Source organism: Oikopleura dioica, chromosome PAR, assembly GCF_907165135.1.
Source record: "Oikopleura dioica chromosome PAR, OKI2018_I68_1.0, whole genome shotgun sequence".
Taxonomy (NCBI): domain Eukaryota; kingdom Metazoa; phylum Chordata; class Appendicularia; order Copelata; family Oikopleuridae; genus Oikopleura; species Oikopleura dioica.
This window is the reverse complement of record NC_137293.1, coordinates 14,099,317-14,121,738: the sequence shown is the minus strand read 5'-3', so window position 1 is coordinate 14,121,738 and position 22,422 is coordinate 14,099,317. Positions and strand designations below refer to the sequence as shown.

The 22,422-nt window shown below is 40.1% G+C and overlaps 2 protein-coding genes across 4 annotated transcripts; both read left to right on the top strand.

Annotated features, from left to right (window-relative positions):
- Positions 1-318: 318 nt before the first annotated feature.
- LOC145704527 (uncharacterized) lies at positions 319-3,717 on the top strand. The gene is made up of 5 exons (XM_081781981.1): positions 319-480; positions 962-2,086; positions 2,163-2,556; positions 2,879-3,056; positions 3,436-3,717. The coding sequence occupies exons 2-5, from the start codon at positions 1,751-1,753 to the stop codon at positions 3,695-3,697; spliced, it is 1,170 nt and encodes a 389-aa protein (XP_081638107.1). The 5' UTR covers positions 319-480; positions 962-1,750; the 3' UTR covers positions 3,698-3,717.
- Positions 3,718-4,690: 973 nt separating this feature from the next.
- On the top strand, positions 4,691-17,075 carry LOC145704524 (calcium/calmodulin-dependent protein kinase type II delta chain-like). Of its 3 annotated transcripts, none has more exons than XM_081781976.1 (15): positions 4,691-4,830; positions 12,376-12,485; positions 12,549-12,724; positions 13,089-13,154; positions 13,923-13,998; positions 14,263-14,365; positions 14,412-14,551; positions 14,593-14,754; positions 14,799-14,882; positions 14,925-15,005; positions 16,119-16,175; positions 16,459-16,623; positions 16,670-16,727; positions 16,773-16,896; positions 16,940-17,075. In XM_081781976.1, exons 2-15 carry the CDS (start codon positions 12,387-12,389, stop codon positions 17,055-17,057), a joined length of 1,509 nt encoding a protein of 502 aa, XP_081638102.1. In that variant the 5' UTR covers positions 4,691-4,830; positions 12,376-12,386; the 3' UTR covers positions 17,058-17,075. The 3 variants fall into 3 exon arrangements, with proteins under 3 accessions (XP_081638102.1, XP_081638103.1, XP_081638104.1); XM_081781977.1 differs by lacking the exon at positions 13,923-13,998 and adding an exon at positions 13,266-13,338; XM_081781978.1 differs by lacking the exon at positions 16,119-16,175.
- Positions 17,076-22,422: the final 5,347 nt, after the last annotated feature.

The window sequence follows — 22,422 nt, the reverse complement described above, 5'->3', positions numbered from 1 at the left end:
ATTATGAATTTGACATTTTACGATAAAAGTTATTTACCCAATGGCCCATGAATCGTGTAAAATTACAATTTTACTTAGAAAATGAGCATTTCAGCATTAACTGCGGTTGATTGAACAGCATATTTACAAGTGGGTGTATTTATTCTTCCATTTCTTCTTGAGCAGCGGCCTTTTGATGGCACGGTCACGCGCCAAATATTCGCGATCTTTGTCTGTCAGAAAGAACGATTCCCTCAGTGGCTTGTGTCCAATAGCGCGGCTTGTGAGACCTGCCGCGTCTCGCCCACGCGCTACTTTTCCTTTTCCTTTGCTCAGTCGCCATCTTTTCCTTTTCTCGAATTTCCGATTTTTCCTTTTTTTCATTCGATGACGGCCGGCGTCGCCAAAGAGCTTCAAGAGTCAGAGTCGAAGGAAGTGAGAAGTGACGATCCGGATGATTTTATTGAAGAAATCGACTCGCCGGATGATGTTCAAGATCAAGTCGTTAACAGGAAACCGGGCTTAGACCTTCTTAACTGTTTGAACCACCAGAGGGTTGTTTACTACCATCCAAAAGTCTAAAAGCCAACTTCTAATGCCCAACCACCAACTGAAATCAAGGAAGAGAACCAACGTTGCCTTCTTATTTCAATCCTTTTTCCTACAGTTTCGATCTACATTTATTGCCCCTACTATTAGTCAGAATCTACTTCAATAATCTGAAGTTATTTATCAACGATAACTCGTTCATAAAATGCATTTTCCGGCTTTTGGAAATCAAGATTTGCAAGCAGTAAAAGCTCAAGTCGTAAAAAATGTCAACATTCCTCGTTTCCTTTTGGGAAAGTAACCATAGCGATAACTTGTCTGTCAGATTATCCTCTAGCTACTCACGCGCCAATTACGCAATGGCGAGAGCATTCGACAATTATTAGATTACTCCTAGTTCAGCAAAAAAAAAAAGCGATTTCATACTGGTAAGCCTGTTAAAAGGGAAGATTCGTCGACCAATTTGAAGCTGACGCCGAAGAATCCTCAACCGCAGAAAATCTGCACTTCGAAGATCTTCGAGCCCGAGACGGTCAAGAAAAGACAAGTCTTCCTCCCAAAAGGGACTCCAAAGCCAGTCGCTCCGATTCTTCCAAACACTTCCGTCACCCAGAAGCTTCCTCTGAACAGACAGCAAATGTTTCATAATGTCTCGCCGCCGGCAAAAGAGCGCAAAAAGACCCCACCAGAGCAACATCCTCCAGCCCAGCTTTCAGAAGGAGTCTCAATTGTCCAAAACGGGGTCAATATGATTCCTGTTCAAATTCCCAGTGTTCAGAAACAGTGCATTTGCACTTGTACTTGTGGTGCTCGTCCGGGGGCTCAGCTGAATAACCCGCAGAATTTCAAAGTGTTTACAATGGATCAACTAGCTGCCTTTCAAAGTGGCCAGCCGCATGGAAAAGTTATTAGTATTCCAGAACAACCTCAGCTTCCGATCTCCTCGCAGTTCCAGAAACCAGTCCCTCAACTAAGGAACTTGTCCAAAATTTAGTAGTTTTATCTTTTTCATATTTATTTTGACCATTGTTGAAGTGAATTACAAAAGCGTAAGTACCCTTACGTCTACACCGCCGAAGAGTTTCCAAAGAAGACAAAAAGCTTCAATCCGCCCCACGTGTCCATAATCCCACAAAATCATCTTCAATCCAAGTACTCCCTTTCTCTCCTCCCAGGTCTTCCAACAAGCAACCAGACTCAGCCCATAATATCGCCAAATCGCATGATGCCACCTCAACCACTCACCATGCAAAAGCAGCAAATTGTCTACCGACCCCAAAAAGCAGCAGCACCCATTTCCTCCTGTTCAATTTCAATTGCTCAACAAGTCCCGATACCTTCAATGCCTTTAACTTCAATGCCAACTGTCAGTATTCCCCAGCAGTCTTCTACCACTCCAGTGAGGACCAAAGAGTCTTCGCCGGAAGATGAAGAAATAAATGTCACTGAGGTTGAAGAAAAAATCGATATAAAAGAGGAACAAAAAGATGAAGAGGAAATCGAGGAGATTTCAAATCCTAGAACAACGCATGCTCCGCAAACTGACATTTTATTCAAGGTGCGTTTTTGGACATAAATTTTGTAAAATATATTTTTGGTTCTTATTGTATTATTTAATTTAATTTAAAATTCAGGCGATTGAAGCCATGCAAAAGAAAGAAAAAGCGCAAAAAGAAGAGAATGAATCAAAAGAAGAAAGTAGCAACAATCTGAGCGACGAAGAAAGGCCAATTTCCCCTCGGCATCTTCAACAATCGCAGCCCTCAGAAATATCGATAAAAATAGAAAGCCAGAATGATGATAGCAACACAAACGACGCGATGGAAAGTATAAACAGCATAATTGAACCTCGAGACAGCGTGAACTCGATGGTTGTTCGCAGCTCGGATGGAAAGAAACAGACAGTGATACATGATCCGACGACGATTGAATACATTCGCTCCTTTTGCTTCAAAGATATTTTCAACAAAATGACAGAGGAGCAAAAGGAAATGCGAGCGCGTCATTTGATAATGAAAAAGGCTGTAGGTCAGGGGTCAAACACAAGCGAGGATAATTGTAAGGTAGACAGTAGCGACCTGTTGCGTTTTAAAATGTGATTTCAGAGTCAAATGAGTCGAAAAGAGTGATCGAAAGAGCATTTATTTATTTCCTCTGAAAAATGTTCAAATTAGCGGATGCTCTTCTCAGGAAAGTCTGATAGACATCAAGATTCCCGGATTATTTGTCCTAATCAAAATACTTGGGAGAGCATCCAGTATCTAGTTTTATAATATTTTCATCGAGGCAGAACCTTGGTTGGTTAATATGTTTCAGAAAAGCTTATGATTGTGATTGACCTCGTTAAAAGTGTTTATCGATGTCAGATCGAACATGCGTGGAACTGAGTTCGACGAAAGTCGTCGATTTCACTGCACATTTTGTCCATTGACGATACAAACGCAACGCAAGTTCCGCAACGCTGAAGATCTCTACCGGCATCACTGCCAACATCTTCGCTACCGACCTTTCAAGTGCCCCGTGGAAGAGTAAGTACAGTCGTGTGAATACTCGCCGAACCTACTAGTAGTTCGTGTCCGTTCGTCTAATCGAAAAGCTGTCACGAGGCTGACGCTTCTGACAACACTTCGAAATTTATTCTGAACTTAGTAAAGGGGACACGCCAGATAAATTAATCATTGAGTAACAGTACTCCATGAAACTTTCGTAAATTATTCATCCCTCGGGAAGGTTCGTTATGAAATCTTGTGGAAAAATTTTATTTACATGTATAGTGACTGATTGGGAAGGTAGCTGTATTTTGTTAGTGTTCTCAATTCTAGCCTCTCAAAAAATTCCAAAACTAAAATTAAATAATCGGCTTTATGGTTTTTCAGTTCTCCTAATTATAATTTATAAATTTTCTAGTTGTCAGGCGACGTATTACCGCCGAGACCATCTCCACACTCACGTCCTGCGGCACCACCCCTGGAAATCCTTCTCGCCCGAGCGCCTGACCGGCTTCAAAAAGCAACAGGAGTTCGTCGGTGCTACATCGAACTTCGTGGTCCCGATTGATCAGCGGACCTCGGCCTACCACCACTTTCGCCTCAACTCGATGCCAACCTTACTCGACTCAGTCCAAAAGAAAGAACAATCGCTTAAAAATGATATTAACACCGTCAGCTGATAATAAAATGATTAATTAAACAACTAACAAAGCAAGTTTTTTTTCTCCGCAGGACGAGTGAATAATTGAGCGCGAGGCGTGATTTTATTACCGTCTCCAAAGTCGACCGCAGACTGAAAATAAAACCGAAGCTCTTTATTAGCTTCTTTATTAGCTTACTCGTAGATTGGAATAAGCTTTCATAAAAACTAAATTGCAGGAGAGCAGTAAACTGGGCCAAAATGACGCACGGATGGTCCGACTCTTCATTCCATCTTAATTTTTCAGCCGGGAGCAATATTACTCCTCTCAACTAGCGCGAGAATAATGCAAGTGAATAAAAGAAGAGCAGGTGATATATCAGCAGCAGTGCGCTAGGAGGCCAGGAGCAAGCACAGAGCAGATGAATTATTCATGCGAATTGTTTCGCGCCTTCCTAGGTACCTCCACTCATCCAAAACCAGTTTCGTCTTCACCGACAAATAGTCTCATGTAGAACAGGTTTGTCCAGAGATTCTTCTTTGTAAAAGCGCTAGATAATGTCAAACCCGATTATCAGGCAGACTTTTCCCCCAGATGCAACAGAGTGGTACGCTTATTTCTATCTTCGTCTTTAATAATCCTGAATATTAATCAAATCTAACTAAAATTTATTCTCTATCAAAGATGCAGTCTGGCTGTATCAACCACTAGGTTGTAGTTACAGAAGGCATTAAAAAAAAACAACTACGAAATAAGGGAGTCAGTGACTCCGAGTCACTCTGTTAACCTAAGGGGAATAGTCTGTTTGAAAACTGGGTTTTAGACAGTGAAACCCTTAAAGATCATGTTTTTTTCGATAAATCACTATTTTGGGTCGCATTGATTGACCAATTCTCCGGCTAAAAGGCGTGACATCCTGAATGCATGTTAATTAGAGAATAAATAGTTTAGTCGGCTGTTTGATACGTCAGAAGAAGATTAAGGCACTAACTCCTCTACTACGTACGTCTTCGCGTGGTAGTGGTTCGTTTGCTACCAACACTCGTCCGCGTCTCCTTATCACTTGGGAGAGAGAAAACAACACTAACAGAGAGCAGCTAGCGAATATAAGCTGGCGCTTTTGAAGAAACTCACCTCGAGCATCACTTCCGGCAATTCTAGCAGTCGTCGTGGTAAGTCAAAGAAAGATCTGACTCAAAAAATACAGTATAACATGAATAAGCCTCCGTCCGCGTAAACAAGCTTTAATTTGGACAGGTTCATGGGCAAGGCGGCTCATCCCCCGGGTGGGATAATTCCACTTCAGGATAGGGTAGATCCTCCCCTGCGAAATCCATTGCACAAGCAATATATTTCCCTTGTTATAACACCTTTTTTGAAGAGAAAGATAAAAGAGAGAAAAATGACGACTGTCGACAGAATTTAATTAATTTCTCAGCAGAAATAATATCTAAGGTATGCGGAAATTGAAGAAATCAATTAAATTTGATATACGTTTATGTTGAATAATATAAAAGATTGGCTGCCAGTCACTGGCATTAAGAATTTTATCGTGAGATATAAAATCAAGTGATTTACAATCTTCTGGGGGGATAAACTTAGCCTGAAAGCATAAAACTTCAAGTCTCGAAACTTATAGAGGTCAGTTCATTCAGGGGATATTGAAGATAATATGCGGCCTTAGAAATAATTGACTCAGATGAAAAAACTTATAATTGACGGCAAAAAGTGATCTTAGATTTTGTGAAAATTTGTATTTTTTAAATTATGAAGAGGAAGTTCGACCAGCTGTCTTCGGCAAGCTTACGTAGGTTTTTGGGTCACAGAAAACTAAAAGTTTGAAGTCGGTATTTTCGACCCAGGATAGACGGTTCTATCATTTGTAGCCCCTTATGGATTTTCTGTAATCTGAAGAAGCTAGTGGACCAAGGTTAGCTTTGAATACGGCTTTTGCAGACGGAAACTGACAAGGTCATACGCATCTCAATTTTATAGCATCATTTTTGTGACTTTTTCTTCAGAAAGGCTGAACACCACTCGAAAAAGTTTTTTAAAATTTGGTGTTACAGTTTTTATGGAATTTTTTGACATCAAATTTTTGGATAAAATAACGTACCCCCCCCCTAGCTCGCTCACATTTTGTGAGCATTTTTCCCTTGCTCGCTTAGTTAAATTTTATCAAAGTCCCCTTGCTCGCTCTCATTCTTGTTTCAGCGCGCTCCATTAGTCGCTATCCTTCTTTTTACCTCGCGCGCCCTTGTTCGCTCCTCCTCACCCATTTATCCCTTGTTCGCCGCGAGACCGCCAAAGCCTAGCTCGGCTTGGGTCGCTCTTACAGCTCTTACTGTACTTTCGACTCAAGCTTTTCATAGGGAACTATATTTTCATTTTCATGAATATTTTAACAGTAACTAAACTTCATTTCCTCTTTTTAAAGCGTCCAGTTAAATTTTTATATCTTGTAGCAACGCTGTATTATGCCGTAAACTTGATAGTTTGACTTTATATGTACATTTATACTCAAAATAGTCGAATCTTCATGTTGACACTGGTTCCAGAGTTGCAAATTTGCTGAGCTGAGTGAGCTGAGCAGTCGCTCAGCTCAGTGATTTTGGAAAATGATCTGATCTGCTCAGCTCAGCTCAGACAATTTTCACTCAGCTCAGCTCAGCTCAGCTCCATTATTTTCGAACATGATCTGTTCTGCTCTGCTCAGCTCAGCTCAGACGATTATCACTTAGCTAAGCTCAGCTCAGCTCAATGATTTGAATACAATTTTACTACCAAAAACAGTAAAAAACAGCTCAGCTCAGCTCTAATTAGGGTCCGCTCAGCTCAGCTCCATTATTTTCGAACATGATCTGTTCTGCTCTGCTCAGCTCAGCTCAGACGATTATCACTTAGCTAAGCTCAGCTCAGCTCAATGATTTGAATACAATTTTACTACCAAAAACAGTAAAAACAGCTCAGCTCAGCTCTAATTAGGGTCCGCTCAGCTCAGCTCAACTCTCTTAAACAAAAGGTCTGCTCAGCTCAGCTCAATGACCTCTCAAAAAGGCCAGCTCAGCTCAGCTCAGCTCAGAAACCTCCGAAGTAGGCCAGCTCAGCTCAGCTCAGCTCAGAGAAATTTTTTCGCAGGTCAGCTCAGCTCAGCTCAGCTCGGAAAAATTAATCAAAATTTGCAACTCTCGAGGAAAATGACATTAGATTTTTTTATAAAAACAGTCTCAAAGTTTCAATCCATGTATTTCGAGTACTTATGTTTACTTAAAATGGAGTGTCCAAATTTCTTCTTATTAAGAAGATATGAAAATTTGACAAAATGGACGTGAAATAGCATAAAAAAATTGTTTGCTTGGAAAAAATCATGAAAATCGAATTTTGAGACCATTCTACGAGTTAAAAAGCCTTTTAAAAGTGAAAAAGAAAATGAGCTACGCCTTATAGAGCGTTCTCGCGGGGCTTCAGGAGCGAACAAGGGATAAATGACGGAGAAAGGCGGGCGAGCAAAGGTGCGCCGTCGAAACCAAGGAGGGCGACCAAGGGGTCGTAGAATGCAAAAGAAGGAAAGCGACCAACGGATCTTGGTAACAAAAAGCGAGCGACCAAGGGGGGTCTTGTTGGAGTTTAACTAAGCGAAAAAGGGAAAAATGTTCACAAAATGTGAGCGAGCTAGGGGGGGGGGTACGTTATATTACTTTCACTGATGAGAGACTTAATGTTAAAACTGTGGAAGAATGATCTTTTAACAGAAATCTTGATAAATTAACATAAATCAACTAAAACAACGATTTTATAGTGTTCGCAAAAGCTCATTACGAACTAGATATTTCTAGAAATAATGGGAGTAATGTAAACTTTATTCGTTGACATCGTAGTGTACCAGGGGTCTGGATTTTGGCCAAAAATGAAAAGCGAAAGCGAAGCGAAAGCGAAAATTTTTCAAAAATTAAAAGCGAAAGCGAAGCGAAGCGAATGAAAATTTCGTGAGCGAAAGCGAAGCGAAGCGAAAAATTTTTCTAAAAAGCGAAAAAATGCGAAAATTTTCCGGAAATATTTAACCTTTGAAAAAGTGTCCATTTTATGTATGGTTTCATTTTTATTAGTGACGCCCGGATCGGTGCTGGAGATGCCAAGATTGATTGACGTCTGAAAAGCAAGGATCGAAATTTTTGAAGCCGGGATTGAAGATGGTGATGTCAGGATTGATTGTCGGGAGGCCAATATATGAAGTTATAAGATCAATCGATTTAAATTATAATACATCGCCGTTTGTCCAATTCGCCGATTCCTCAAGTTGGACAAACAGAGATCTTGGGCAAACGGCGACTCAGGAAAATGGAGACCACTCCATTCGGACTCCCTCTCCGATTTTTCAAATTGCAAATTTTCTGAGATTAGTGAGCTGAAGAGGCTGTGTGGCTCAGCTCAGGTCAATCATTTTTAATATTGACTGCCTTGCTCAAATTAACTGAATGAATTTGAAGAGTCAGCTCAGCTCAATGATTTTTGTGAAGGACAGCTCAGCTCAGCGCAGCTCAGAATATTGTCTACTTTAAAAACAGTAAAACTTCTCTGAGCTCAGCTTTTACAAGTGCCAACTTAGCTCATTCAGCAAAATTTCCACTTGAGTTTAAACTAAAGCTAAGCAAAAAAGGCGAAGTTTTCAATTCCTGGAAAGATTTCTTTTGAGCGAAATTTTCGCGAAAATTTTTGGTAAAAAGCGAAAGCGAAGCGAAGCGAATTGAAATAACAAAAAGCGAAAGCGAAGCGAAGCGAATTCGTTTCGCTTCGCTCATGAGCGAATTCGCAAAGCGAATCCAGACCCCTGAGTGTACACTGTACAGTTTGCGTTTGATGTTCAGTAAAGCGATAGGTGGAGCTCGGGAGCGCATCGCGTTGAAATTGAAACTTAAATCGTAGAGTATGTTTGTGAAGTTGCGTGCCCATAGGTGGCTCAGCTGATGCATTAGCTGGCTTCATCCACTTCATGAAAAATTCATCCCAGTGTTGCCTGCGCGTTCTCGTTGTTTGAAACGCGCCCCGGGCCAGAACAAAAAATAATCAGCGCATTGGTCACTGTTTTTCCATAATCATGATTTTCTGAAAATAATGTAAAAGAAAAAGAGAGCGAATTTAAAAAACACTCAAAATGAAAAGAATCATGAAGACATTTACCAACGAGGTCAAAGGTAAATTTTCTTAATAAATTCATTTTTCCATTTGTTTATTTCTCGGAAGAACGAATTCGAATTGTGAGATATTGATTTGCATTAATATGAACAGCTCCTCGGGGGCTTCATCTTATAATTAGCCTTGCTCTTTGAAAATCAAAGAGGAAACTCCAAAAACAAAAAAAAAGACATAGAAGAGAAAAATCATCGCTCGGCGGGCGCGATTGAGCGGTTTTGTTTGACCGTCAAATTTGCCACTTTACCACCGAGAGAGGCGATTTTCTGGCAGTTAGACTTTCTGGCAGTTAGACTTTCTGGCAAAGGCGATTTTCTGGCACTGCCAGAAAATATAATATGCCAGAAAATCTAATTTCCAGAAAATCGCCTCTTTTGATTTTGAATCTACAGTTAGTGATCCTGGAAGGTAAAAAGTACGACAGTACCACCAATTTTTTCTTACATGTTTTATAAAAATTCATTGACAAAAGCCATTTTTGACCCATTTATTCAAGATAATTGGCTGTAGCAAACATAAATCAGCTTCTTCCGGGAATTTTTGTGTTAACCCGTTAACAGGGTGGTCGATTTTGCCTACGCTTTTGCCTGTCTGTGATTGAGTGAAATCATGGATCCGGGCATATGATTGGCTACTCATTTCCACGCGTGGCCGTGAGACAGCACCCACTGAGATAATGGCGCACGCTCATGCTTTTTAAAACTGAACTTTTTATAAAACTCTCCTGAAAATTCTTTCTCAGAAGGTGGTGGAATCGCTGTCATTTTCAATATTTTTCTATACGATTTTTCTTCCTTTTTCTTCTCCATTTTCTCAAAAAAATCAAAATCTAACTTTTCAGCTGCCTGTGAACCCGTTTGTCACTCCGAAAACAGCTAGAACGAACTGCGGATGCTACCCTCATTCTATTTTTAGCGCAGAAATTTCAATTCCCAATTCGTAGTCTTTTTTAGCGCCCTGAATAGTCGGCTTTTAGATCAAACGCTCGCGTCGAAAGGTGCAAACTCCTGCTGAAACTGCTCCGAAATGAAATTTGTGTGATAATCACCAGTTTTTCGAATTTATATAATGATTATTATTAAGAGTTTCTTGCAGAATTTCAAATAATATCCATCCTATAAAGGCGATTTCACCACCTAAGGAAGAATTTTCTGGAGAGCTTTATAACAAGTTCAGTTTCAAAAAGCATTAGCGTGCGCCATTATCTCAGTGGGTGCCCACTGTGACCAAGTACTCGAAATCAGATGCAAATAACACCTGGTGTTTAACACAAAAATTCCCGGAAGAAGCTGATTTATGTTTGCTACAGCCAATAATCTTGAATAAATGGGTCAAAAGTGGCTTTTGTCAATGAATTTTAAAAAACGTGTAAGAAAAATTGGTGGTACTGTCGAAAACCCTCTCCGTTTTTTACCTTCCAGGATCATTAACTGTAGATTCAAAATCAAAAGAGGCGATTTTCTGGCAGTTAGACTTTCTGGCAGTTAGACTTTCTGGCAAAGGCGATTTTCTGGAAGTTAGATTTTCTGGCAGTGCCAGAAAATCGCCTTTGCCAGAAAGTCTAACTGCCAGAAAATCTAACTGCCAGAAAATCGCCTCTCTTTACCACCGCCTAGATACAAAATTAACTCGCTTCCGCTGTCACTAGCCAAATTTGAACAAATTATTATGAGAGAAGCGGGAAAAGTTTATAAACTGGAATGAAGCTAAAAACATTCGTCAAGGCCATGTTCATTGCAAAAGAAAGAGGTACTAAATTAGTTTCGCACAGAAAATATATTAATTTTATTTAAAAAAATTATCCGAACAAATTAAATCCGACAAATGCTCATCACAGCTATTAGAATGGACGCAAATTATCTCATCATCAATAAACAATGAAAAAACGCAAATGAAAAGGATAAAATCATATATTGAACTTGGTTCGCTTTTTATTGCATTTTTGCTCGTAAAGCGAACTTCAAATTGGGTTTAATGTGTTTTTGAAGCGCAGGATATTCTATCTTGTTCATCAAGAATTTTTATATTAGAAAATTCTCATATTTTGTTTCCTCGAGAATATCCCGAAATGCACGTCGTTTGGTTGAAATAACGTTATGGGAGTCAAGAGTGGACAGATTCAGAAGCTGCGTGCGTCGAATCTCGAGCATTATTTAACGAAATTTGAGGCTTTAAATCAAGTCACTCCGGGGTCAAGTCTTTCTTGGCAGAGACGCAATAATCGTACCCGCCAAATCGTAACGTTTTTTTTTCTTTTTCTTTTTGTAAAATTGAGATAATTAGGCAAGGAAAGAGCAAAATTATCGAGAGAAAAGAGCGCATAACGAGCTTCGTAAGATCACTACAGAAAATAATTACTGTAATAGAGTGAGATATTTTGATATCTTTCCGTATGTTTTAATGAAGATTCGATATGCGTTTTCTGTAGTTATCGATCTTTGGCTTCTTTGTAAGCAAGTTATTCTTTGGCGAGATCAGACACGAACTCGTTGTCATATCGTTTTCATAATTAATTGCTCTCTACCAGATTTTCACAACAGAATAAGGCCTGTTCTTCTCGCTATATTCTTTCTCTCGACTCTCTCTCTCTCCCGTGAGTAGGCAACTAGTCTCTCACGCTTCTCCTCTCAGTGAGATTGAAATAAACACAAATTTACTTTGTGTATTTTTCCCTCAAGGTTAATAAAAGGTGAGCTGCTCGAAAGTGTGGCTCACTACTTTGGATCAACCAAAGAGAGAAAGATAGGAGAGGGGGTCAGAGATGTACTGAGCAATGAGTTATTATTGGCACGGCTAGATATATCAAGCAACTGGTAGATAAAGATCCAGTGAGCCAAAAATCCAGGGACGCTCTTGTGTATCTGACAGCCAAAGAAAACGCGAAAAAAGGGAAGACTATTTTTCTGAAAGAGAAAAAAATCTTAAAGAAACGGGATAGAAATTAAAAATCAAACAATTCTTCGAAAATTCGAGTGTTTGAATTTTGATCTATCCATGATTTCGGCTCACGTGGAGAATAGGAGAAATCAGTGACAAGAAATCAATGGAAGTGGCGAAATATACAGACAAAGATGAAATTCTTACGCTTCGGTAGTAAGCGAAGCCGAAAATCAGAGTCCAAAGCCAACGATTCAAATCGAACTCAAGGTTATAATTTACAAACTTATTCCAATCATGTTTGAAAAAAGGACCATTACTGGATAATAAATCTTTATTGCGGGAAAGGAGGGGAAACTTGTGAGAATTATCACCGGAAGGAACAAGAGCTGTAGACAGGGCACTTTGAGCTTGTTAAAAGTCCTAAGTCAAGGCTATAGACACGTGACAAGTGGCATCTTTATTTTTCCTCTAAAATTTTTCTCAATTTTTCAAGTCAAGTGATTTTTTTGAAACGAAAACAATAATTGAGCCCGAATTTCAAGCTAAATTTGCGCGCAGAATTTAGAATGTGATACCCTTATTTTATCAAAAAGAAATAATAGGAATACTCCATTTTATTAAATATCTTAAATAACAACAAATATCAGGTTCGACAGCTATGCCGAGCAACGGCTCCAGTGGTCATTTCAATGACGAGTACGAGCTGAAAGAAGAGCTCGGAAAAGGAGCATTTTCCATCGTCAGACGCTGCGTCAAGGTAAATAGCTTCCGCCCGCTGACAGGCGAACTCGTTCGCCGCTTCTCACGATTTCGAATTCAGAAAGTAAATGGGGAAGAATACGCAGCGAAAATTATTAACACGCGGAAGCTGTCGGCGCGTGATCATCAAAAATTGGAACGCGAGGCGCGAATCTGCCGACTGCTCAACCACGCGAACATCGTTCGGCTGCATGACTCCCTCTCGGACGACAACTGCCATTACCTCGTCTTTGATTTGTAAGTTTGGGCTTCGAAACCTGTCCACAGGGTCACGGTCGAAGCTGGGCTCGGCAACCTGAGTAGAAAACCTGAGTCAGGGTCTGAAAGAGCAAAGATGAAAAGCCGCGTAGCGGCTTTTTTAGAAACGAAGCCGCGGAAATTCTCCAAAGACAAGAAAAACACTTTGACTATTTCGACTTTGGTCAGATTTCTGAGCCACGGATTGATACAGTAACTCCAGCGCTGACAAATATCTGGCTCGATGATCGGCAGCCAGTGTCAGAAGTGACAGGGGCCCGGGAAAGCGCTCCAGTTATTTAAAATAATAAAGTGAAATGGGGATGAAAGGAGAGGGACAGTTGTCTTACAGTCAATTATTCAGAGTGACTGGAGGCGAGCTTTTCGAAGATATCGTTGCGCGCGAGTTCTATTCCGAATCAGATGCCAGGTAAAATAGCCGAAAAATAAGCAAGAAGAAAATCCATTTTTGGAGAAAATAAAATGAGCGTTTCTTTAATTGAAATTTAAAAACCTCCAGTTAAAATTCTCTCCGCTACAGTCGCTGCATCTCCCAAGTACTCGACTGTTTGAAACATATCCACACATATAACGTCATTCACCGAGATCTCAAGGTAGAATTTCCACCTCGGGTTAACTTGACTTAACCAGTGTGCCTTAATAATCAGTCTTCGGAATCCGAGCTTGGGCACGCGGTCTTGCAGGGCTCGTCTGAAATCAGCAGACGGGATCAACCCTGTTTTTTCGCTCTGTTTTTGCACGAATGAAAAGAGTTTGCCGCGACATTCAGGCTTGGGTATCGTTTTTTAACGAAATCTTGCCGGCTGAAATTGTCGTCGTTAATTCTTTATTTCTAAATTTTACATTTTTGTGACACGCTTGATCTTGGAAGCTTGAAGTTTGAACTTTTGTTTGATCAGTTTTGTGTGCCATACAGAAATCATCTTGATGGCGAAAGTTTGGGATGGTGTCTGGAACCGACAAAAAAAATTCGACAAAATTTGCGTAGGCGGCTACTCGGCTGCTGATTGGCCGGTTTGCTGAATCTAGGCTTCTGATTGGTTGAAAATTTCCACGCAAAATTTGTCGAAAGTTTTTTGTCGGTTCCAGACACCTCCCCGAAAGTTTTGAGGGAATAGTATCGCATTTTCTTCTTTAAAAGAATAGAATCAATATTTTCACCAATTGAATATATTAGCCAGTGCATCCAACAAATTCTTGATGCCGTTCTTCACTGCCACAATGTTCATAACGTGGTCCACAGAGACTTGAAAGTAGGTATCAGTCGTAGATTTTTTTTTGCAAGACCACGAAATAGCTGTTTAACCCTGGCAATTAAAATTTATTAATGCAATAATTAGATATTAATTGGATTATCACAGGGAGTTGTGATAATAATTCATTATTTTTTAAAACGAAAAGAAGAATCTGTCACCAAATGATTGTCTGTAACTGTCACGTGTCACTCAAACTGCATGCTTACTGTAGTAAAAATAACAAAATTTAAATTTTTATTGTTTATAACGATCTCTTTCAAGCCGGAAAATTTATTACTTGCTTCGAAAAACAAAAATGCTGCTGTCAAACTTGCCGATTTTGGCCTCGCAATAGAAGTTCAAGGAGATCAGCCAGCCTGGTTCGGTTAGTTTTCAAGTGAAATTGACTGTAGTTCTGAATGTAAACTTAGGATTTGCTGGGACGCCAGGATACCTAAGCCCGGAAGTTTTGCGAAAAGAAGCGTATGGAAAAGCTGTTGACATTTGGGCTTGCGGTGTCATTTTGTACATATTACTGGTTGGATACCCCCCATTCTGGGACGAAGATCAGGTTTGTTCTCACATTGATTTCTTCTTTTATCCTGATTCTAGCACCGCCTGTACGCTCAAATCAAAGCAGGCGCTTACGACTTTCCATCGCCAGAATGGGACACCGTCACAGCAGACGCGAAAAACTTAATCAAACAGATGCTTGTTCTCGATCCGAAAAAGAGAATCACTGCAGAACAAGCGCTCAACCATCCATGGATCTCTGTAAAGGAATTGCCCGTTGTTCTGATATTTAGACCATTTTGTAGCAACGAGAACGATTTGCTGCTACTATTCATCGTCAAGAAACCGTCGAATGCCTCAAAAAATTCAATGCTCGCAGAAAACTAAAGGTACTAGACGCTTCTATGATTCCATCGAAAACTTAATTGTAGGGTGCAATAATAACGACTATGCTCGCTACGAGAAACTTTTCCTCGAGGAATTTGATTTCCAAGGCGAAGGAAAACCAAAAGGTAAGCCTACTCTCCTACTTTTATAACATAACCCGATTCAAAATCGAACCCGAACTAACAAGTGAAAAAGGCGTCCAAGAAGCCCCCATCCACCTTAGCCACAATCTCGGCCGACAGCCGGACGGGGACCGTGATCGAGAACACCGTTTCCAACTCGGACACGGATATCGAGACCCCTTCCTCGCTCGCCTCGGTCGTGTCGGCTTTTAATAACAAGGTTTACAGATCGCTTCTCTTTTTTTTATCAAACGCAAAAGTTCTTTATTGAAGACTCCTTCGAGAATCACTCGAAAGATCTCCTCGTTGATTTCAGTCCCCAAAAATTAACAAAACGAATCACAGTTTTTTACTTCCAGAAAGAAGATCTAGCCAAAGCAGCAAGTTTGAAAGAGCAAAAGAAAGTCCGAGTACAGCGACTACCCTATCACAAGCTTCGCAAATTACAGTAGTACCCGAACATCAAGATACTGTCATCGAGGTCACATCCAATGTGACCAAGGTCAGTTTGGCTTTTTTTCCACTAATCAGAATGTTTTTCGCACTAAAATTGTTAACAACTCTAATGAAATGAATTGGTTGACGAAACGAATCATGTTTGCACATGTTGAATCTAAAATGCACGATTTTAAGAACCCTAATGTGTCAGAAGACTCTGCTAGCTCTGCGGCAAGTTATGAAACATGTCACAGTGGCTCCCCTGAGCCCCAAGAAGTGCTCCATATCGGAACGCCCGAAGAGGACCAGCCCAAGACTAAATTTATGATTGGCTCTTTGCCGACGCAAGATAGCTCAGCTACGATTGTTAGAAGTTATGTATGGGGCTTAGAAGATTTATAGAATTTTAGATAATAGAATAAAAATAGAGTCCAATACAGTACTATCGTTAATATCAACCCGCCCGTTGTCAGTGGAAATAGTCGTATACTCGTGAGTTACTGAGTGATTATTTTCTGCTTTTTGCTTTTTTTTCCCCATTTCTTCAATTGCCAATTGGGATGGTTTTTGTTGATAGTGATGAATATATAAACATATATTTGTTTGCCCTAAATCTCTTGAGTTTTTGTCCTTGATTCTTTACCATGCCAGTGATTAGTAGAGATGCTTTAATTTCAGACGAATCATCAAGAGACGGTGATCCGACGGGGATCCTCCATGTCGATCACTAATACGGTTTGCCATTACCGTCCAGTCGATATATAATTACCGTACCTTTTGTTAACCAATATTGTAACGAAAAACACAGAAGTATTCGCCAAAGATTCCAATAGAAATTTTGGTGAATTCCTCTGAATAAAAATATTTACCATTTTTTAACAAAATTATATCAAAAATGAGCACGCGCTTTCTGTTCGAGCAACAGATGATTGATTTGATTATCTGTTTTGAGCTTTTGCATGTTTGTTACTTTTTAATAATCGCTTGCATTTCTTGCTTAGTTTTTAACTGTAACTAGGTGAACGATTCAAATAGCTCAGCAGAAGAGTCTGATGATCACAGATCGCGAAAAGCGGAACTGATCAAGTTTACAGAAGTGCTACTTCAAGCAATACAAGATGCCGACTGGGAAACATATGTAAAACTTACTGACCCGATGATGACTTGTTTCGAGCCCGAGACAGTAAGTGTCTACGTTGAGGACATTTTCGTATTGATTTCTTATTTAGAATGGACAGCTGATCAAGGGACAGGATTTTCATCGATTTTATTTTGATAATGGTTTACGTAAGTTTTGAATAAATCGAATAGAGCTGGAATGTTCCATTTTAGAGCTTCCGAATGGACTGAGCGGAGCGAAAAAGATACAACAGACGATTGGCAATCCGCATGTGCAAATGCTTTCGGACGATTCAGCTGTGATGGCTTACGCTAGAATTGTGCAGTATCAAGACAAGTTGAGCTTGATCCCCATTCATAGAAGTAAACAAATATTTCAGAACCGGGAGCGTTCAAACGATAGTGCTAAACGAGTCGCGAGTTTGGAAGAAAAGTACGGAACCGGGCTCGAATAGCTGGATCTGCTGCCATTTCCATAGATCCACTGTGAATAAATAAACCTCGGGTGTCTTCATGCAATTTTAAGTTTCTCTTTTTCGAAAGATAATCGAACTCGAATGTCATTTGATCACCTCAGCAGCTGTTTTCATCGGCTTACCTGTCAAAATACGAAGATCAATGATCATGAACTTGAGTATAAACTTAAAGCTGGTATAATAATATTTCTCTTTCATGTTTTAAAAATAGCTACATGGGAAAGCCAAAAGTCTGAAGCAGATATCTGTCAGTCCGTATTTTAGATTTCCGTAAACCCACTTTATAATGCTACGGCAATAAGGACCGATTATTTGAAGAGATTTCTTAGACAATTGTTTCTTCCGAATATATGGTCATTTTAAGCCTCGTTTAATAACAACGGATAGAAATATTAACAAGATCTGGATTCAGCATCGACCACCCAAGTTAGTCTTCCTTGATTTTTATTGTGGAATTTCCGAAAGATCAGGTAGCTGTCAGTGAGATTTCCACGAGCGTTTCTCCTTGTTTGATAAATCTTGACCTGCCAGAAACAACAAATCTTTCGCTTCATTATCATCGTAAAAACACAGATCTAGTCGAATTGGGATAATCCACAGCTGGAAAGATAGGACATCAACAGCGTCATGGAAACACATGACAGCCTGGCGAGCTAGAATAAACCTTCACATGACTAAATTTGCCTTGATTTCCTCACTGTTGATTTAGTAATCCACGCAATCGCAGATTATGAGCCTCATAATTGCGTGATATTTTGACATTCGTCAAGCCCGCGCAAATTTGTTTTGAATCAACCTTTCTCAATCCAGTCATCATGTGACGTCTCAAGTATTTTCTTCAAATAGAAATTCTACAAAAATTCATTTTTGGGCCAAAACGCACGTGAGAATTCCAGTAATCATGAAATTGAGTTTCGAAAATGGCCAGAACTTAACTAATATAAAAAATTGATGATGCTAAATTCTCAATCTTCTGACATTTGTCCTTCTGCGCTGCAGAATATACAACCGCGTGTTCATTTGTGCTCACATCCGACGAAAAGGCCTTCCGGAAATTGATAAATTCTCACGAGCTGTTAAGTCATTCTAGCATTTTCGTGCTTTTATTTGAGAGATCAGCTGGTCGCTTCAGACCTTTGAGCTTCCGATCTGGCTGGGAGACGACACTGTTTTCATCGTTGTAAATTTGCTATTCTGGCATTTAGCCTGCGATTTTTGCCGTAGGATGTTCGTTTTCTATACCGTATTGTCCGATTCTCCCGGCTTTGGCGACCAATAACTTCTCCGTCTTGGGCCGCTCTGGGCACGCGTCCATTGTTGACACTTCATGAGGCTATGTTAGCGGCGGCGAGTATCTGCACACCGGAAGATTTGCTGCCTCGTTTTTTTTTCTACATTTGACCTCCAAAATGAGGATTTCGGCGCTTGACAGGGTGCCAAGATCCACTTCCGGAAGGAATTATTATTTCCTGAAGAGAGGAGTATCTCCACTCACTCAGCTGATACTGCAAACTCACTTTTTAGATAGTTCTCTTTTGAGAGAGCGATTCTCGGGAAGCCACGTTGCTAACTTTTGAAAAAAAAAATGATGTGTGGTGCTTGACTTTCTGGCGGAATATATTCAATATTCAAAATAGCCAGATGCACATTTTTGAAGCGGTAATATATATGCAACATGGGTGAAGTCCCCCGTTAGAAGTTAGTCTATTATCTCCCGACAACAGTTTCACTTTGCTCTTGCATATGTAGGTGCACAGAGCCCTTGACTCTTAAAATTAAGGGTTTCCAGAAAGAAAAAGAATAAAAAGAAACCATAAAATCGAAAAAATTAAGGTATTATGTGTATTGAATTTTCTCAAATACCCGATTATAAGTTTATTTTAATATCCTTCATATAAATGATTGTAGGAAAGAGTTTCTTTGCCTTGGTTTCTGACTCATAGAAAAATTGAGCTAGAAGAATCACCGCGTGGCGCCTGATTCCAGTTAGCTGATGTAGTAACGAGCTAATCATCAGGAACCTAAAGCGACCAGATGAACACGTGATAGACACCCCATTATGGTAGATTAGAAAGGCGCACTCACCAGCTAATCCAACTTGGACTCGTATGGAGGGTGCCGAATTATCTAAGATTTCGGTTTCGAATCTGTGGCCTACTCACCGCTAATTTTAGAGTCGAGTACTTCTAGGTTTTAAGAGGCCTATTTTAAAGTCTCTCGATATATATTTATAAGCCTTAACTTCCGCAATCTGGCCGCCAATTTTGACACTTACTGACAGACTGTAATAAAAATCAAATTAGCGCGGCAATACCCGTACAGTCAAAATTACCCATATGGAAGGGAAAAAGAAGAGGTGCAGCATCGATCCACCACCTAATGGTTCCCGCACCAGATGGCTTTCAAAGACATCCGATTTCCGCGAGACGTACCGCCGTGAAATTCAATTAATTTTAATTTCTTCTTTTCAGAAGCTTGTTTTACTTCAATAAGGGGGAATTTACCAACAAGAGCTTATTGCATACAGTATTTTGGAGGCAAAAAAAGATAACCAAACTAAAGGATGGGTTAGGTCCATAGTATCTAATTAAACATTGCTTCCTGACTTCAATCACTCTGAATTTCATCAAAACTATACAGGCACTCAAGAATATTGACGCACCATAAGACTATTTTTCAATTTATCACGTGGTCTATTCATTTCCACTATCCTCCACCAATATACTCTACCCGAGCTACGTCAATTACTTGGTGTTCAATTTCCAGGTTTTTATCAAAAACTCGGTATAAAAAACCGTTTTCTACAGATAGTCCTCTGCTTTCTACCATAGCTTTGACTTACTGCTGTCAACAACAGAACTAGTCCCGTCAATTAGTTAGACTCTTTTCTCGTAATTGAAGAATAAGCAATTAGCTTATCGCATTTCACGTTTTTCATTTTTATGTCAAACAAATTCCAGCATCGAGCTTGACGTTGTTATCGCTGCATGCAGCATTGCTGAATGCAGACTCAGGCGGATTCTTGGCGCGTCTTTACAGCCACGCATCTGTGAACCTTTTGCCAGAGCGGAATTCTAAATTCACCACTCTATCGTAACTTTTCTTGCATTTTTGAAAGAACTCGGTCAATAGAGCATTTCTTCGTAAAGCTATTAGATAATTTTTAGTAAGACTATCTTCGCTAAACCTATTTTTATCGCCCGAAAACGAGTCAAATCCGAAGTACTTCAGCCAAAATAAGATACGCCCTATTATAATTAGAACTAAAGCTAAAGAAATTATCCCTTTCCTGGACACCATAAATACTCCGCCAAAAAGAAGCCACGCGGATTTCTATCCCGACCATATGACTGCACCAGATAACACTCTGTGGAGCACCGTCGAGAGGTTGCTCTTCAATTTTTCAGTCTGGCACATTGAGCACCCAACGGGTGGTTTATGCGAAATGTCAACCTCTATCGCGGTGGATATTGAATAAACCACCCAACAAAGTTCACTTCGAGGAAAACGCGTATCCGGTGATTACGTTGGAACATCACCTTGATGCACCTAATCACGCCCAAATTACAGGTAGCGGCGAGTTCCGTGACGTAAGAATGACTTCCCTGGGTCGCATGATTTTCGAGTCAGTAGTTAGCTAGTACCAAGACATTCAAAATCCCTTGGTCTGCAGAATACATCGTGTTCTTATCTTTTCGCGGTCCGTAATCCCGCGGTATTAGCCACCATAAATACTAAAACCTCGCCTGGGCGTATTTTGCGAAAGTCTTCTTCATATTTAGACTATACAAAAGAGTTGTTTTGAGATCAAACTATTTCCCGTCGCTCTATTAAATCTATTAATAATGTGGCTTTGTTTTTTTGTTCATCTTTAGTTCCAAGAGAGTTTTTAGTTGTTAACCGTTTTTAATACGAGTGATAAAAATGCGGTAAGTTTATGTCGCTACAAAATTTAACTAGTCAGAATTTTGATCTTTCTTTTTTCGCAATTGAAGCAAAGTAAAAGTAAGACAGCTAATCTCCAAGAAAACGAAGATGAAAGAAGAGCAGCGACAAATCGGCTTGATCGTCAAATCCCAAGGCATCAGCAACTCAGTAAACCTGTCGCCAAGAAAGTCGTTGTTGATGTCTGATTTGTGAATTTGATTGTTTGGCCGAGACCGAACCGTAAATTTGCTCCCGGCTTTGAGTCCTATTAATTTACAATAGCGGCGACCCGGATTTCTACTCGGCAAATACTTGGCTCACTCCCTCCCCCTTTTTCTTGGAAGTAGGCGAAAGAGGATGATGTCACAACTGTAGATTAGGGGCTTACTAGAGCGGCTTGATGAGTTCCGCTTCTCTTGGAAAATCACGGGTCTCGCTCGAGTGGCTCAAGCAAAATGTCAATATATCACCGGACAGGATTTTTGAAATTAAAATTTCGCCAAATCCAAAATGTGCGTGACAGCTCCTGTTCATGCTCCAGAGGATTCTTTCCTGACAGCTCATTGACATGGCTACTGCTTGATAATTAAATCAAGTCAAATTATTGCTTGAACGCAAATAAACACCGAAAAGCGATGTTTGAAGGCGACTACTTAGATGTCAAACACGGTATTTAAATGAACTACAGTTTGTGCCGCATCGACCAATTAATTTAGCTTTAGCTTGATAGAAGATACGGTGTGCCGGGTTTTTTCTTAATTTGAGGAAATTCCAGGATGCGTGTTTCTAAAACAGTGTAAAATTCGCGGCTTATTACGTTTCCTAATTACGGCCCTCAGCAGATAACGAGCAGCACTCATCATTTTCATGTTGGCCTGCCTCCAAATGTGCACCAGCCGTTTTCGAGTTCTTCGCCGCTCTTTCTGACCTAATACTCTTTTCGAAATTGAACCGAGTTCCGCGAAGGGCGTCTTATTGATGGAACTAAGGGCGAATTTCACAAAGCGGTGCCGGTGTCATTAGTAGGGAGGAATGCGCCCGTGTTCTGAATACGCGCTGGCAAAGGGCCAAACCTTGCACCTGCTTGCTAATCCCTGCTGCCTTTTTCTAGCATTCAGAAACAAAAAAGTGCCGCAGAGTCTGTTGTTAGAAACAAACCGCCGATCTTGTAAATACCCTCTGAAATTTCAGACCATAAAAATTTCCAAACCATAAAGTGGCTCGAAATATGAATTTTATATATTTTGAGATCCTATGGTTTCTGAAAACTTGAATAAAATATCGATAGCGCGAGTTTTTGGACTAGAAATTCAGATTTACTGGGGTCGAATTATTTAAAATACAAAAACAAACAGTTTTGTAAATATTCACGAGCCGCATATGGCTAATTTAACCTTATGGAAATTCTTTCTAATTGCAATTTTCGCCCCTTTAGTGTGGTCAATATATCTCGCTCCTGG

Bases quoted from the DNA above. Each gene is read 5' to 3' on its own strand.
- LOC145704527 (XM_081781981.1), top strand. From the start codon at position 1,751: ATGATGCCACCTCAACCACTCACCATGCAAAAGCAGCAAATTGTCTAC. The intron at 2,087-2,162 runs GTGCGTTTTTGG...TTTAAAATTCAG, and splicing joins AAACTGACATTTTATTCAAG to GCGATTGAAGCCATGCAAAA. The intron at 2,557-2,878 runs GTCAGGGGTCAA...CCTCGTTAAAAG, and splicing joins GATAATGAAAAAGGCTGTAG to TGTTTATCGATGTCAGATCG.
- LOC145704524 (XM_081781976.1), top strand. From the start codon at position 12,387: ATGCCGAGCAACGGCTCCAGTGGTCATTTCAATGACGAGTACGAGCTG. The intron at 14,883-14,924 runs GTACTAGACGCT...ACTTAATTGTAG, and splicing joins ATGCTCGCAGAAAACTAAAG to GGTGCAATAATAACGACTAT. The intron at 16,624-16,669 runs GTAAGTGTCTAC...TTTCTTATTTAG, and splicing joins CTTGTTTCGAGCCCGAGACA to AATGGACAGCTGATCAAGGG.